At 30.9% G+C, this 17,564-nt stretch overlaps 1 protein-coding gene across 1 annotated transcript in view; it reads right to left on the reverse strand.

Annotated features, from left to right (window-relative positions):
* Positions 1-906: 906 nt before the first annotated feature.
* Positions 907-17,564, reverse strand: part of LOC141461977 (uncharacterized) — a 90,372-nt gene continuing 73,714 nt past the window's right edge. The window contains exons 9-14 of the mRNA XM_074143486.1: positions 17,005-17,376; positions 16,205-16,269; positions 14,929-15,130; positions 14,489-14,634; positions 13,578-13,712; positions 907-12,987 (exon numbers count right to left, since the gene is read on the reverse strand). Coding sequence (XP_073999587.1) covers positions 12,742-12,987; positions 13,578-13,712; positions 14,489-14,634; positions 14,929-15,130; positions 16,205-16,269; positions 17,005-17,376 — 1,166 coding nt within the window. The 3' untranslated portion in view covers positions 907-12,741. The remainder of the gene's footprint in view (positions 12,988-13,577; positions 13,713-14,488; positions 14,635-14,928; positions 15,131-16,204; positions 16,270-17,004; positions 17,377-17,564) is intronic.

Consider the following 17,564-nt stretch of genomic DNA (forward strand, 5'->3'; position numbering starts at 1 on the left):
TGTTTAGGTAGAATAAAAACTTACAATTTCATACCAGATCTCTCTTACTTTCTTTTACTCGTAGTAAAAAGACTCTAACCACCTCAAATTTTCGAGTTTTCAAACATATTTTGAGATCCCTTGAAAAAGAAAAAAAAAGGAAGGTTTTTAGCGGAAGGTCTAGAAGTATGGATCAGCGTGAACAGAATATCTCAAAAAAGTAATGAACGCAGAAAGCTCAAACGTTGTATTTCGTTTTGGTACTATCAGTTGTTAACAAGGTTAGTCTGAAATATGGCAACAGGACTTAAGACAGTACTGAAGCAATTTTTCAGTTTTCTGCAATTTTCTCTTAATAGTCAGCAACGATTTTTTAAAAAATTTGGAATGAAAACAATTAATATAATAAAATTTGTATATGTACATATTTCCGGGAAAATTGATTAAGGGGCTCTGGCGAAGATGAGTCCTAATATAAGAATATCATGGGAGGAATTAGTGGTTATCTCTGACTTCCGATGCTTTCCAAATCCTGAGGTGTTGGATAATATAATCTTCCTGGCGGGAAGAGGGCAAGCAAGAAAGGTATTTTTCTTTTTTTGCCACCACAAACTAGTTATGCCTATTACTACCTGCCATCTTTTTCGGGGGCTTCACTTGAAAGCCGGAGTAGTTACTAGATTTTTAATTTGATCGATTATTCTTCTTGAAGCTTTGGGAGCAGGTTTGACGGTTGCTTTAGAATAAATGGACCTACTGATACCAATGGGATAGATCTATTTGGTGAAAGAAATGTATTTTCCGTTAATAAAATAAACAAAGAAAACCCTGAGCTCCCCTCTCTAAATATTTACTGTTGTTACACCGATCAGAACTACACAAATCTGTCAATTAGAAGTGTAAGGAAGTAAGAGAAAGTCGTGCCAGTAATACACACAAGATTTCCTTTTATTTAGTTGGGCGAAACCAAACTCCTATTAAAAAAAGCTTAGCATGTTTTTGTTCCTTTTATATTTTTTGTTTTTTACCCTGTGAGAATTCAATATTTCTAATACAATGAATCTTTATTGTAATCATATAATAATTGTGTCTCTTTTTCTCTCTTCTCTTTTAAAAATAAAAGCATGATTACTTTCAAGTGAATTTTATTTATATGTACACATATACATATATATTGTCCAAGTCATATATACATATATGTATATTACAAATAAAACTATTTCAATATAAATAAAATGCCTGAATAAATAAATAAATACATATATATGTATATTATATAAATAATCTATATGTATAAAGTATATATACATAACAGAACAGTAAAATCTCATACATTTTCTAAACAACTTCAACAATGCATAAAAATGAACATCTGAGGTATAGGATTTAGTTTCATCATTTATTTACTTTTTAATTTCTTTGTTTATCTATTCATGATTAATATTATTATTAAATAATTACCTTGCTTTTTTATTTTTAATAAAAGTTCATTGTTATTTTTTATGTTCACTGAGCGAAAGGGCACACAGATACAGAAATTCTAATATTAGGCACAGAATGTCAGTAAAGTTTTACTAAAAAGTTTTATATTTTCGTAGAATTAAAACTAGATTTTTGGAATTGATTTTATTTATTTAATTAAGAGTGACCTCTTTATTATAATGAATAAATACTTCTCTTACTCATCATAGTCCAGAAGGGGATAGTGGTTTTGCCAGTCCTTTAGGCTATCCTCAGCCTAAGAACACTTTTACATCGAGCTGGTTACAAAGAAGACAAAACGAAGTATCCATTATTCCGATACGGTAGCCGTAGAAAGTTTTGGCTTGAGGGTTAGCCATGTCTACATTACGCGACTAATTCTGCGTCAGCGGCTGAACAAGCAGGTTACCTAATCATCCCCCAAATTGATGCTTTCTCTGAAGATATCTTTCTTTTTTTAGCAGAGAGCACAAAAGATCTTGTACAGTGAGGGCAAGTATTGTGGTTTGACTTACTTCCTTGACCAAAGAAGCTGTCTACTCATTTCCTTTAAGTGCACAATGAACCAACTGAGTTCACCAATATACTTATATGATACATTGACACTCCCAACAATCCCAAAATACTTATAGGATCTACAAACGTGGTTCATTTGGGCAACTATTAGAGTTTAGCGAAATAATAGGCAAACCCTTCCTCATTATCTCACATACCCTTATTTATATACAATATACTTTATGTAATCTTTACAGACACCTGCAATCTATTAAAAAACGAACATCACATCCTATTAATTTGATATAAAAAATGTTACTAGATCTTTTTTTGTGAGAGAGGGAGATTTACAGGGGATTGTAACCATCCTACTTCTACCACTGCAGAGTAATATATGATTATATCAACTACATGCACATTATATTAAAATAACTTCAAACATTGATAGATTCTATTTTTTCCTTGCTAGACTTTTTGGCCGCCTCGAACTGAAGTTATTTTTAAGGAAACCTATTTCTTGATAAGTACTAATATTGGAACAATTGAATAAATGAATTTTATCACCAATCGCCTATTCCAAGAAAAAGAATAAAAAATAAATATAGCTAACTTTTGTTTACAAGGAAAGAGTACACAAATTTATTTTGCAAGAAGGGTTGAGTTAAACATTAGTTATGTAGTTCAAAGTTTAGTTTTACCCCATCACAATGTTTCATTATAGCTAACATCAGTGCTTTAAACAACGAAAAGTTGTTAATATCTTTTCCCTGAACATTATACACAAATAATGTTTATACTGCCAATTTGTGTTTTAACACAGATTTTTTTTTTTTGCAAAAATAAAGAAAACATGTAAGTTAAATATTCGAGAATTTCAAGTAAGAGAAAGTTAGTTGAATCTTTCACACTAAAATTTGTTTTTAAACAGTTTTCGAGAATACTATTGATTGAGGCCACTCTTAATATTTTCTTTTGTTTCTTCAAATTTTCATGAAATAAAAATTAAAAGAAGAAATTTCTGTAGTATTTCTTTGTTAATATCAGAACAAACTGTGATAGTAGAAAAATAAATACTTGGTAGTAAAATAAAATTCTATACTATAATCATTAAAATTAAAGCAAACTCATCTGAGCACACAGTTGTTAATATTTTTTTTTTTTAATGAAAATAATTTTTTACATTGACCCAACAAATATGAGAATTAAGGGACAATGCAAGATAAGGGATAAAGACATATTTAAACAGATATGTGTATACATATATATATTTTTTTATCTTTGCACTACACAAATTATTAGGATTTTCATAGTTTTTTGATATGTACTAAACCAAATGCCATTAAAAATCTACCATATTTCTGTACCTGTCACTTAGTCCCCTCTCAACCGATTTTAATTTGGTTTGATTTTTCATTATTTTCTCATTTCAATGAGAGGAATCAGCAAAAATAAAAATTGTTAAAATAGGTTCAGCCAACACGGAGAAGAAGGTACCCGGATTATGCAAAAACATAAAGTTACAAGTCATTGTTCTAAAGTTTTGTATTTTCAAGAATGAAAACCCAGGCCATGGTCTGTACCCTTAAAGATGTTTAGATACTTGAAGCAATAATAACAAAATTATAATAGCAATAATAATGGGAAACAAATAATCAAACTATTGCTTCCAGTATTTTCATTTGCTGAGAGAAAATAACGGATAGATTCAAATCCATCTTCCCAGGGATTTGGCTAACCGAGCTCCTCAAGAAATGAATGTACGCACAAAGACTCAAAATCTTAATGAAACTTTTAACGAAACAGTTTCGTGCGTTATACCAAAAAAAGAGTGTAATGGGAATAATTGAGGAAGTCTCTCAAATTCATGCGCAGACCTTCATCCAAGATATGAACTGTTACATCTACAGGCCTGCATCCTGGATTGCTATATGTGTAAACTTTGAACATTTGGCGCAGTAAAAATCGGAATTCATGTTGAATCCATCCTCTTTAAAAGCAAAAAACCTGCTACTAATTGAAGAGTCTCAGATAAGCTATGCAGTGCGCAGTAACAAGCTCACTGCTCTGGGAATCAGCGATTGGAAGAATGCCACACAGAACCTGGGGGATATGTGAAGCTAATTTTGGGAAAGACCAAGGCTCGGCGATAACTTGTAGGTCTAAGGTGCATTTTTAATAGCTGTAGCGCAAGGAATATTTATGTTCACTGGTATTTACAATTGAAACAAATAAGAAAATAGAAGACTAAATTTAAGAGTACTTCTTATAAATCATTAATTAGATTTTTTTTTTTGTTTATTTTAAATACAATTCTGAATAGAAAGGGATTGAGCTCTTAACATCTATAAATAATGATTTATTTTATTGTAATACAATTTATATATTGTATTTATAATCACTTTACCATTTTACATTTTTTTTTTTTACTAATTTTTATGATATGTACGTTCAGACTCTACGGCTCAGATTCAGTCTGCAGTATGATATGTATTAGTCAACAAACTCACAATGGTAATTTCGATAAAGAAGTATACAATTTCAGTTTTTTTTTTATCCCGTTAAAACAACAAATTTTTGCCTTTGAAGCTGAAGAGAAAATTAAAGTTGTGATAGTATTTAAGATCGAGAGGCAGTTATTTTTATTTTTACAATTAATTTTTGCTCATGAAATTTTTTAAAAATTATATTGTTTTGAAAAGATTTTATTCTAAATACAGAAGAGGAAGAAAATCTATCTCACATTTATTTATTTATTAGCAAACGTATTCGACGAGTATAAACATCAAGTAAGACCACAAATCTATTCTGAAGAATATAACTATTTATTTCTCGATTTTTTTTACACATTACATAGTTCATACGATACCCGCAAAAAAAAAGGCTAATCTAAAAACGAAGATAAGAGTGTTTGCTAATTTCATTTCCTACAATAAAAAAAAAAGATAAGATAAGAGGTATGTATATATAAACTAAGATCTTATAAATATTCTGACTTTTCATAGAACAAAAAAATTATTCATAAAAATTCTGAACATGGGGCTCTCGATCAAATTTGTCATATGATTAAAAGGAAATTAAATTTTCCGTAAGACAGTAACGTTTTGCGGCTTGTTATTGAAATAATAATAACGAACTATGATAAGAGAGTGAAGGAAGGAATTACATCAGTGGTTAGCAAATTCTGAACTTTAAAGCGGAGATACCGGGCTCGAATCCAGCTGCTGGCCCTTAGATTTTTCTCTTCCTCGGTGCTTCTTTTACAGCTCATTGTCTGAAGATGGGATAGTGTGCTCCTCTCAAAAAAAGAAAAGAATTAGTTAAGTGATTACAGCACTCAAATTTCGCATGGTATGAGTCCAACTCCTACCCTTAGATTATCTATTCCTAAGAACAGCTCACTAACCAGCACAGCAATGGTGTAATCCTTTAACGAGAGAACTGTGTAGAAACTGTGAAGAAAGCTTTGGGCTCTAATGAACTCAGATATTAAAACATATAAATAATACTTTGGCAAAGTTAAAAACTTTTGCAACAAAATATTTGTTTTTGTCAACTAAATGAATCCTTTAACAAACCCATTACTTCTTCTTTTTTTAAAAAAATAATCTAGCCAAATTAAATCTTATTTGATTAAATTACACCTTTTTTAACCACATTATTCCTTATTAAATGAATTTAAATCATTTACCGAACAAATTTAGACTTTTTCAACCACATGAAATCTTTTTAAATACAAATTATTAAATTTTTCAATTATAAATGCTATAAACAAAAATATATTTGAATATTTTCAATACGCGTCAAAAGATGTGGGGTGTTAAAACAAAAAATTAACATTCATATTTTCCTACAATCACTAATTTTGTTTGTTTTTAATTTTGCTTAATTTATAGTAGCTTGTATCGATTTTTAATGTTTATACTCGTTGTTTAAATTTTAATTCAATATCTCCCGAAGAAAAATATTTAAAAATTAAATCTAAATTTCTCGTTTAACAGAATGTAACATAACAGAATCAGAACGTGCGTCAGTAAATTATCTTAAAACTAATCTTGCACAAGAAATTAAGAAACTTAAAGCCTTTATAAGTGTCAGTATAAACTCTTCTGCATGTATTTTACTCAAGCTGAATACGAGCGCTCCCAGATGAACATCTAAAAATTTTAATTTTAAAGAAATCTAATTAGTTGAACCTTAATGTTCGAATCTGGCATTCTGTTTAGGTGCTAACTTATGAAAATTAGAAGGTTTTGGTTGTAAATGATCAACCAAAAGTGCCACTTTACTAAAATGATTCTTAGATTGTGTACGATGTCTCTTTAAACGATTTTCTTTAAAACTTAATTCATTTTATCGTAACCTTTGGGGAAGAGACAACCAATTAATGTAATTTATGTGCCAATTCACATACATTTCGTTTACTTGACACCTATTTAATTCTTTAAATAAAATGTATATGAGAAATTCAAAGAAAACAATAAAATCATTAGACTGGAAGAGCTCCTTTTTTGAATTTTCTTTCCCGTTTTTTTGCTATTTTCACTATATTGGAAATATTTTCAGTATATTAGAACATTTTTTTAAGTATTTGTATTCATTTTCATAGAGTATTAATTTTTCGAGACTCTGGGCAATCTAGGAACACACGCTTCTCTCAAATTTTTAGTGTAAGACTGACTGAAATGTGCCTTAAGACACTTCTCTTTTTTTTTGCAGTGAGTCTATACAATACGAAAGTAAATCAAATTAAGAACTTAAGGAATTGTCATAAAATTTAAGTTTTGCATTTGGACAACAGAATTGATTCATTTGAGTACAGAATTAATACATTTAAGGACTTGAAGCTTCTTTGAAAAGTACACATTTTTGATAGTATTTATGTTTGTTTTGCAATTTACTAGTTTTAAGACAATTGTACAATATGAAAAATGGTAACAAATTTACGGGCTAATGTCACATTACCAATCATCCAATTATTCCTCAGTTAATAATTTTTTTTTTGCTACGAAAGATATATTTAGTTACTCTACAATTTCTTCTTGTATCCAAAACAATACGATAATTAAATACACTGTTTTTACATAAGGGTGAGTCGAATGAGAATACAGTTATTCTTGTGGACTTCCCAAAGCTGAGAGTGCATTTCTAAACAGTTCATCTTGTTTTTTTTTTCAGAATATAATTAAAAAAAAATGAAGTATAGTTTTTCTTATTTTTAACATTTATATAGATATAATCAACTCTATATCGTGAGCAAAACAAATCGGAATAAACCCTAACTTAATCTTTCACTAACAACATAGATGCCAAAGAATCTCTCTCCAATGAGGGTGCGGATATGTAGAGGAAACCAAAAGGAGCATTCTGTTGGAAAATTCTGCAACCACGGAAGCAGAGTAAGACTTGTCAGGCCAGTCTCGCTCTCTCTCGTGATTCGAAATTGGGGAAACTGAAAATCACTTCATGATTAATGAACCTTTTTGACCAATACCAGAATTCTGAGGATTTGGTGATCAAGTATAATTGATGATATTACCGCAAACCGCAGGCTGCTTCTGACGGAGAGATCTTAAGTGTTTCTCTTTGTGTTTGGATTTGTTTTGGAGGAGAAAAAGCCAGATTATGCTCAGGCCCTGGAACCCCTCCCCCAATAATAGTTACAGTACTCTTGGCTCGGTTTAAGTCAAGTTGGATTACTATTGGCCATTGGCCGTTTGAAGAAATGTATGGGGCTGTGACAACTGAAGCTTGTGTATGTCCATAAGGAAAGAATACCTCACTTAATAGTATTCGAGTAAATAGATTGTATAACTTAAAATTCAAGTTCTTTAAAAAAGAAATCCTGATATTTACAAACCAGAAGCATCTCTCCGAATTCATAAGTTTAATGAAAGAGGCAGGACTGCAGTTGGGTCTAGAACTTAACCGCCCAAGCCTCCCTTTCGGAATCTATTCTACTTTAGGATAACTCTAGGTTAAGGGTTTTTAGTTTTTCTCTTTTTTTCATACATTTAGAATACATGATACTAAGCACTCACAGTTCGGTCAGTGCCTAAGAACATATTTTACTACTTACACGACAATTAGTTCTTAATAATTATTTCTTTAATCAGTTTTAGTACTAGTAGACCAGCAGGAGAACACTGAAAGACCTACGACACCCTTGATAAATTATTACACCATAAAAATACAGGTAACTATTTGGTATAAAGGAAATTTTGTTTTTTTTGTCTGAAATTTTACATATTCTTTTCTTTGTTTACATTATGGAAGCAAGTAAAGTAATGGTGACAACGTTTCGATTGGCTAATGTAATTCTTCATATAAATATCTCAATCTAAAATAGTTCGATGTTTATTGACTGTTAAAAGTTGAATATTCTAATTTTATGTTGTGTGTTTCGGTGAAAAAATAAAGTTTCAAAATACCAGAGTTTACAAATTTTTGTTCAAGGTCTACAAAGTTTTTTTACTTATATGAAATTTTAATAAAAACGAAAATCTGTTATTGAACTCTTTCACATTAGAAGTACGAGGAAGTCATCTTATCTGAAATTATGTTTGAAGTTCGTCAGTTATCATATTTAGCTTTGTTGAAAATGACTGTACCGATAATGCTATCAAATTTCAGAATTCTGAAAATAAATAAACTTTCCAGCATGTAATACGATATAATTTTATTTAAAAAATTGAAAAAAAATGCGTGAGCTAACCTACTTGTTTCGTTTTTTAAACATTTATTTTGTTGCTAATTGAAATTGTTTGCATTTCAATTATATCTAAATATAGTTTGTAGAAAACCTTGAAAAATATACATTGAAATATTGGCATTTGCACACTTATTTCTGCCCAAACCCACTACCTGTGCATATTATTCAATATTTTTTTTTTTTTAATTTTGCCTCATCACTTCAAAGTTATACCAACTTTTTTCCAAAACAAGGAACCTGTAAGAGGTGCACAACTTAGAGAAAACTGAGAGAAAGGCATGTAAATTTTCTAAGTATTGTTGTTTTTTTTTTTCTACTTTTGGCTAGAACAAATATTTCAAATAATACTTTTCAGAAACGTAAATTATTTGTTTGATATTCCTCAAGGAAATGCAGCAAAATGCATCCTTCTGAAATGCCTTTTTATGATATAATGTACAGTTTCATCTAGAAAATCATGTTTAATAAAAAGAAGTTCCACTGGAAGTGAAAATTAAAATTCAACTTAACTATCGTAATTACCAAAATCTGAAGAGTCAGGACATGTATAATTACAATCACCAATGTCACCTTTAAAATTAATAATTTGGACCAGTAATTTGATGCTTTAAAGAACACCACTTCTATTTAAAAATCTATGAAATCGCTGTAAGTAAAATTACCAGATATTTAATGTTCAAGTTAGTTATTTCGTTTTTGTTATGTAATTTATGGCGCCTCAACGTCTATGGCACTGCCATCCTCAGGGCACTGTTCTTTCACTAGACAATGCTGACCATCACCGAGAAAGTGAACTTTAAACACTCCAAAAAGATACAAACACAGTGGACACCTGGATTAAATCCTGGACTTCTAGTTCACAAGTGTACCTTGCTTCTCTCTGAGCTAATTTCTTCTCTAATTAATTTTTGCAGTTGGCTTAAATTAAAGCAATATGTCGCACACTATTGTTACTTCATACAACTGTTTATCTATAAGAATGAATAGCTATGTTACTTAGGTTGTGAACATTTTAATATAAGATAGGACTTGTAAAAGAAATTAGGAGACAACGAGTGAATTCAGTGAATAATCACGTCACTCAAATGAAAAATGCTGGCCTAATATTGTGCTCACCACATCTATATTTGTAGGAAACTAAATGGCAAATGAATGTTTATCTCTTCTGAATTAAATAATTCCGGTAATATAAAAGTTGAGTGACTGTTTCTCACAAGGCGTTTTGCCTCTAAGTTGTACACTTGGTTCCCACTCCTATAAAACTGTTATAAATACCATTTTTGTCTATTGAAAACTGCGTACATTTGAACAGAGCGACAAGTGTTCTCTCCTAAGCTGTTTGTCTTCACAACTTCAATAGAAAATAAAACAGTTCTTTCAAATAAACAAAAGAAAAAAAAAATTAATGTTCTAGGGCTAATTGTTTTTAAAAATTAATCTTTATGACTTTCTTTTGATTAAGAATACTTTTTATCTGGTGTTTTGTGCCTCAAATAACATTCGAAACGTTTGCCACCGATAAGACAAAGCAAATTCATGTGTGTACAAATGTATTCATTCTGTATAACATACATTCGGTTGTTAAAAAAAGGAACACTTTAGTTATTTGAAACCATTGTTTAATACTTGACTCTAAGAACTGTTTTAAAAAAATTTACATAACATAACTCATGGTTGGATCTGCGCTGGATAATTCCAGTGATTTTATTCTTCATAACATGCTTGTTTTTTTTGTGATTCGTATTTTCAGCCAACTTCAAAGAAAATAATTAGTTTAATGTAGAATATGTATGTGCAGTTTTGAAATTTAGTGGTTTGGCCAAAACAAATACTTAAAAAACAACAATAGAAACGTTATTTTAATTATAATTGCCCATTACTAACATACTAGGGAGACATCGAAACAAGAAACAGCTATATATCTTTGAAATAATTCATAACAAAAACTGAAGTTCAATAAATTTCAAAATCTGAATTTAGAAAACTTAACACTACCACCAACCTTTTTTCTTGTTAATCATATGGCATTATCCTTTTTGGTTTATGAATTTATGTTATTTCCTTAAATGAAAAACTCTGTGTGATATTTTGAAATATTATATGGAATAGTTTAAGTGTAATATTTAGGTCCAAGCATTTCTCATTCAGCACCGAACAGAACGGATTGAGATGGCTCATTAGAGGATTAAGCCATCGTCACCTCACAGACATGAAAGTTCACGGCTGAAGGTCCGGAGAGAGATTTCTCCCCTATACTTTTTCCCTTAGAGTCTACCTTCCAAAGCAAATCAATAATTGCAATTTCTCAAATAATTAGTGTTCCTTTTTAAAAAAGTTTGCACCCCGAGTATATTTTTATATTTAATAATTTCGTATTCACTTTGTTTATAAATGTACTATGAGCTAGAAAGAGGCAGCCGAAGACTCTAGAAATACACATATATTTACATTATTCTTACACTAGTTATTTCTTTTCTAAATTTTATTATTTGCAGAGATTGTTTTAGTTTACAATCTATTGTCAATAGATACATAATATATATTTCTTTTTAATTAATGTTTATTTATTCTTTAATTTAACTAATTACAAGTAAGGATTTTTGTTTTCAATAATATTTTGATTATATACAAGACGTTTTATTTTTAAAGATAACGTGAGTATTCTTCTTCTTTTTTTTTTTTTTATTACTTCTTTTATTATTATTTATAAATTATGTTTTTAATTAGTGTGGGCCTATAAAAGGTGCACACACATTTTTTTGTGTGCCTAGAATAAGTTAAACGTGACAAATTTAGGTCAAAAAAAGTTCTTTATTATGTTTGTTTGAAAAATTAAATATTGAACGAAATTAATACATTATTTGTAAAAAAATAGAGATAACTGCATTTTATCTTTTTGTTTTCAATAAATATTTGGTTTTAAATAAGAATGTGTTATTTGTTTCACTACTTAAAAAATTAATGATTATTGTCTAATTTATGTTTTGTTAGTAATAATTTTTTTTGGTACATTAAATATTATTATTATTTTTTTAAAATTTCTCTTACCTCTTATAAAAGAGAAACTATTGCAATGTGAAGGACATTGAATTTTTGCGTATTCTGGATCTCCCATACAGGAAAAAAGGTTTTTAGAAATTACTCTAATCCGTTTGTGTTTGTGTGTATCTACATATGCTTAATTCGAGAATGGATAATTACAGTATCTTCAAATTTGATATTTCGTTTAGGTACTAAATGAGATCATCAGTTTTAAGACAACAAAAGACAGGCAACCGAAAGTACTATAAATAAAAGATTTTTTTAATAGTGTTTCATTTTACAGAACCTAATTTACTTCTAAATCACAGGCGCCCACAAGATTTTTTCCAGGATTAACAAAACTATATAATATTCTTCTTTTTAGAAAATAAGTTAGTTTTGTTGCTATTAATGAGACTAGAAACAGAATCTAGTAGATTTTTAAATTAGTAACTGCAATGAAACTTAATTAAGATGAACAAAAGTTAAGTTTACTGTTTTGTCTGACGAAAAATAAAGTTGATTTTCAAACAGTGGGCCACCGCTAATAACTAAAGATGGAACTTTTGAAAGATATTTATCTCGTTTACACTTCTTAAAACAAAAACTTTATTTTGACCATAAATTTGCCAATATTAGATTTATTTACATTAATTTAAATACATTTTTTATTTTTTGTTTAATATATGGGCTTATTCAGCAAGATTCCATTTATATAATTGACTATTTATCAATTTGTTTGTTTACTTTCCATTCATCGTTTCACATAGAATCCGCTCCCTATTTATGTATCAAACCTTTATCCTAAAAATGGGTTTAACACAAAATCAAGGAATCAAGAGTTGGGTATTTTTTTTGAAACGATTTTAAAAACACCTGTTAGTTTTCCATTTTTGTGTAATTTTACAATAATAACACTGTCAGAATTGTCATGGTTTTTGTTAGGATCATTTTTGAAGGGCGCTGTAATAATTCCATGGTTTTAAAATATAATTTCTTACTTTTTTTTTTTTTTATAAATCTAGGAAATTAGGATATGAAGGAGGTGACTATTATCATGAGGAAATTAGGATTGGAATAAGAAATAAGGTAACAGAGAGGAACAACGGTTCTAGAAATGAATTAGACAGTTTGAAAATTGTTGTAAATAAAATTAGCGGTCGAGATGCGCAATTAGCCGTTGGATAGACTACATCCACTTCGGCCATTTTGAAAATGCTTAGTAATAGATGGGAATGAATGATGGAGTGTTGGTTGTTGATCATATCGCTAATTTCTCTAAGTGGACCTTCGCACTCCTCCTGCCAAAACAAAAGAGCATACTTTAAATTCAAAAAAATAAATCTTTTTTCAGTCAAGATGCAAGAGATCAGCTCAGATTATTGCGGCATTTTGTTGCGCCAATTGGGTCTTTTGCGTGTACCGTAGGACCCTTCCTGGGCTACGCAGTCCTCAATACGCTTTATAAATAAAACAAATAAAGGAGGGAGATTATTGTCACTGTTGAAACGACTGAACTGTGAGAAATCTAAGAAAACCTAATGCATTCTTTTCAAATTGGAACTATTAATTGAGAAATTAATTAAATCATAAGGATCCTAATAGCGTCTACAACCCTCTGCAGAGTCTGAAATTACTGCAGAATACTGCCGGCTTTCGGCCAGTGTTTCCTTATTGTAATACGGTATTTAATACTTATGGCAATACTGTCCCATTACTGGTAGGAATCTAGTGCGCAAACCGCTAACCTAATCTAATTTCTTGGTCACTATTATGCAGTAGAAAATATATTCAGTTGTAATTCCAAGACGTGCTATGGGCCATTAACAATTCAATTATGTATTTACTGTCTATTTACTACTATAATACTATATAGGTTATCGAGTCTTACCTTCTGTTTGATTAAAAGACTAGGATTGGGTTCTTCATTTACATTTCTTGTTAAAGTAGAGTTACTATCTGATAATTTTGCTATTAATATTACATTCTCTGTAGACATGCTAAATAGTTGTAGCATACACGGAGTCTGAAACAATAATAGTTTGTTACCTTTATCGAGATCTGAAATCAGTTTATTCGCTAAAACCCAGCTGTAAATGATATTATCTTAATCCATGAATTTGATAAAATATTTTTTAAACATATTTCTAGTTTAAATTGATCAATTTTGATTTATATTTGGTCGTTTCAATATGAGTATAATATTAGAATTTTTAATGAGTCTAAGTTGTTGGTGGGAAAAACGATTTTGGAACTAGAAAAATTGAAGACGGAAAGGAAAATTCACTAAGTGAACGATCTGTTCACTTCTGGTATTTATTATTTTACTACAAGAGAATTATTCATTACTACAATAATTTGTCCAAGATGACAAAACCGCTGCTTCCCATTCAGTTGAATCTTATGTGGGCTATGTTGGCTTAGAAATACCCAACGAAAGTGAACAGTAAACGAGTACTCTTCCATCGACATAAATACGACTCCATAAATCGAAAATGACCCAATAGAAAATTCAAGGACTTGACGAAACGGAACTGTTACCTCAGCTTTCATAAAAACCTGTTCTCGATTATTATTATTTTTTCCAATCAATAGTTCATTTCTTTCGGGTCCAGTTATTGAAGAGTTAAGAAGTAACACTTGATGTAGTTCAAGAATTCTTCGCTTCTAAATGTAAGTTATGGTTTTGGCATGGAATCCAACAGTTTGCCGAAGAATTAAGAGTGACTAACATATTTATTACACAATAGGATATATTTTGGAAATTAGCATTATACATTTAGTTAAACAGATTGAAATTACCTTTGGCTTAACGTGACGCCTTAATAAATTGTGCAAGGAGGATACAGCGTCTTGTACCTCCATTTTAATGAGCGGCTTTAATAAGGATTCATCTGCTTCAGAGTAGCCGAGAAATAGGAACACTCCTTGCGGTAACTCATAAGTCTCTGAAGCATAATAGAAATAGTTAATAAACCTAGTGAAACATTGTATTGTACGAATTTTTAGCGTCGTATTAGTTAAAGTTTGATTGCTACAGCATGAAATTTTTATTCATATCACTAATTATGGAGTAGGACTTTGTATTTTGAAATAGATTGTGCAATAATGACATTTTGAATATAATTTGCAATAATTTTTGTTGAGGATGTTACAGTTGATTGCCAAATAAAAGTTTAGTTTTATTTCTAACTAGTGAGTTTCACTATTTTTAATAATAACAGTATTTTATGACATCTGACCTGGCAGTGGCCGCATACAAATGAATCTGCCAGAATAGCATAAACATCTTCCCCGATATGCTTGGTAGGATGGAGAATCGTGGTTGTAGGTAGCAAAGTCTGATTGACAAGGATGACGTTCAAGACAGATTGTATTGCAAATCAATGATCCATCGCCACACTGGCATACGTCTGAACAGTCGGGTTCTCCTTCCCGATATATCTAAAATTCAAGGAAATATACTAATACTGAAACAGGTATCTCTTAAATAAAAGTAAAATAAGATTATTTAATTTACTGTAAACGCCAAGTTCAAGATAGGGATTCGAACCTAGTTATTATTACATACATATCAGCTTTACAGATCAGATCATTTTCTAATTTTACTGCTGGTTAACATTGGTTAGTGTAAACGCACATGAATGGATGGCAAAAACTGTGTAAGCAACCCATTCACTCACGTGTCAGGCTTCGTAACATTGGAACGAAAACAGCAAGAATATGAACCAGCTGGTTAAAACAGGTTCAATGTATGAAAAAACGGGAAAAATAAATAGTCAACTAATAAGAAATATTCAATCTAATCAATTTTCTTTAAAAACTATTAATCATTTATGTGAATTGCTAAATATGGTATAAACAAGGTTCTTATCAGCACTAGTAAACAATTCAAAGCGTCCGATTAAAGCGATTTAAGAAAAAAAATTTAGATTACGCGTTGGAACAACTTATTGATAGTTATTCAATTTTATTTTTTATATCACTTCACCTTATTTTGTACGGTAAACATCTTTTATGTTTTTAATAATATTGTAACGAAGTGGCTTTGACGCCATCTCTTGGGAGGAAATGGAACCTCTGGTTCGTTAGGCAGCCACTAAGAAGAGCTAGCATAAGCCGGAAGTCTAGACTAGATCAGTGTCAGACAGAAATGCCTAGATTATTCTGTAAGTTTCTGGCGAACTCCAGAACATTCCACGACTCCAGCGAGACAGTCCAGTGCAATGCGGTCCAGTAGTAAGTCTTTGAACAGTTTTTATTGTTTTATGTTGTAAGTGTTAAACAGTGATCTGTTGTGAATTCAGTGAATTAATTCAGTAAATAGTCCTGTTGTTAGTAAATTTATTTACTGTGCTGTGTGACAAGTTTAGCGTGTTTTATCATTTACGAACCTACTTATCAACTAGTGGCAGTTTGTTATTTTCAAGTAGAGGAAGAAAACTTTACAATATATTATTAAATATTGACAAACAAAAAAAAACAAAAAAAAACAGTTATAAAATGAAAGCAATATACCCTGCGGCCATCGCCTTCAGCTATGTACTGAGTTTCTTGCTCTGGCTTCGGTACCACACAATACCCTGAACAGACAAACATATTAGGTCGATATGAATATTAATGATTTCTGTAGTTTTGATTTCGAGTAGTATAGTGAGCTGTAGATGAGTAGGGCAGAGCATCGAGAAATAGAAAGGTGACTCTGAGTCCAACTTTTCTGCAAAGATCTCAGCTTTCTGTACCTCAATCCCCCAAATAAGTGAGTAAAAGGCCTTTTTAAATAATAAAATCTTGTACTTAGTATTGGCGATCGCATACTGCCCAAAAGTAGTGAGTGATACTTCGTTTCCTCCAAATACATCGTCTAAAATGACTGGTCACCAAGCCTTGCCCAGGCAGTAAACTACCCACAAAAATGCCTTTGTAATATTCTCAATCTTGGTATGAACTCCTCTGCATGTTGTCACCACTCTCCTTTAAAACTCATCGAGAGATAGTCGAAGTATTGAGGATGAAGAAGTAGTTTATGGGTGGATTAGATTTTATGAAATCCTTTTTATCTTAATGCAAAAAGAGAGGAGTGGACAAAGTAGAGTGGAAAACAGAAGCAAAGCGAGCCACACGTCTTCCTCGAAAAACCAATAACTTTAGTTTTCGGTGAGTACGTAGATCATACACAAATTTGGGTTTTGTTTGTGCTCCACATCTGCCCAATTCCTCATTAATCTGATTAGTTTGCAACGCAACTAAAATGAGTGGATTCTTTCATATAATTGCTTGAGCACATTCTAAAGGATAAAAATATTAGCAAAACTAACTTGGTGGTGTTGGTGAAGGTCTAGGTGTGGTTGTAGTAGTTGCAACTGTGGTCGATGTGCTCAGCGAGGTAGCTACCATTACAGTAAAAGCTGTTGATCTGATGGTTGACGTTGTTGGAGCTACAGTTAAGGCTGCTAATTTCCTCGTGATGGTCGTTACGGAAGGTAGCGCAGCCGTTGTAGGCGGTGACGTCGCTTGAAGACTGGCCGGTGGTAAACTGGTTGTATGCTCAGTAATGCCGTTATTCTTACTATTAGCTTCAGACATCAAACGACTAATTGAGGTACTGCCCACAGATTTTGAACCTTCTGTTACAACTACCGAAATTGATGCTATGTTCTTACGCGCATGGAAGTCCCTCTGTGATTCCACTGTGTACAAATTTACAAATAATTCTTTAGAATCTCGACAAATGCCAATGAAAACCTTCCTTGAGTACCTTTTCCTCAGTTTCCTATTAACAATTTTTTTAAATATTATTTACTCCTTTTATGAACTATATTTCGATAAATTCTTTTTGTGAAATTATTTCTTTTCAGTGAAAAAAATATGAAAATTG

Source organism: Rhodnius prolixus, unplaced genomic scaffold, assembly GCF_049639745.1.
Source record: "Rhodnius prolixus isolate KJV_2025 unplaced genomic scaffold, Rpr scaffold_12, whole genome shotgun sequence".
NCBI lineage: Eukaryota > Metazoa > Arthropoda > Insecta > Hemiptera > Reduviidae > Rhodnius > Rhodnius prolixus.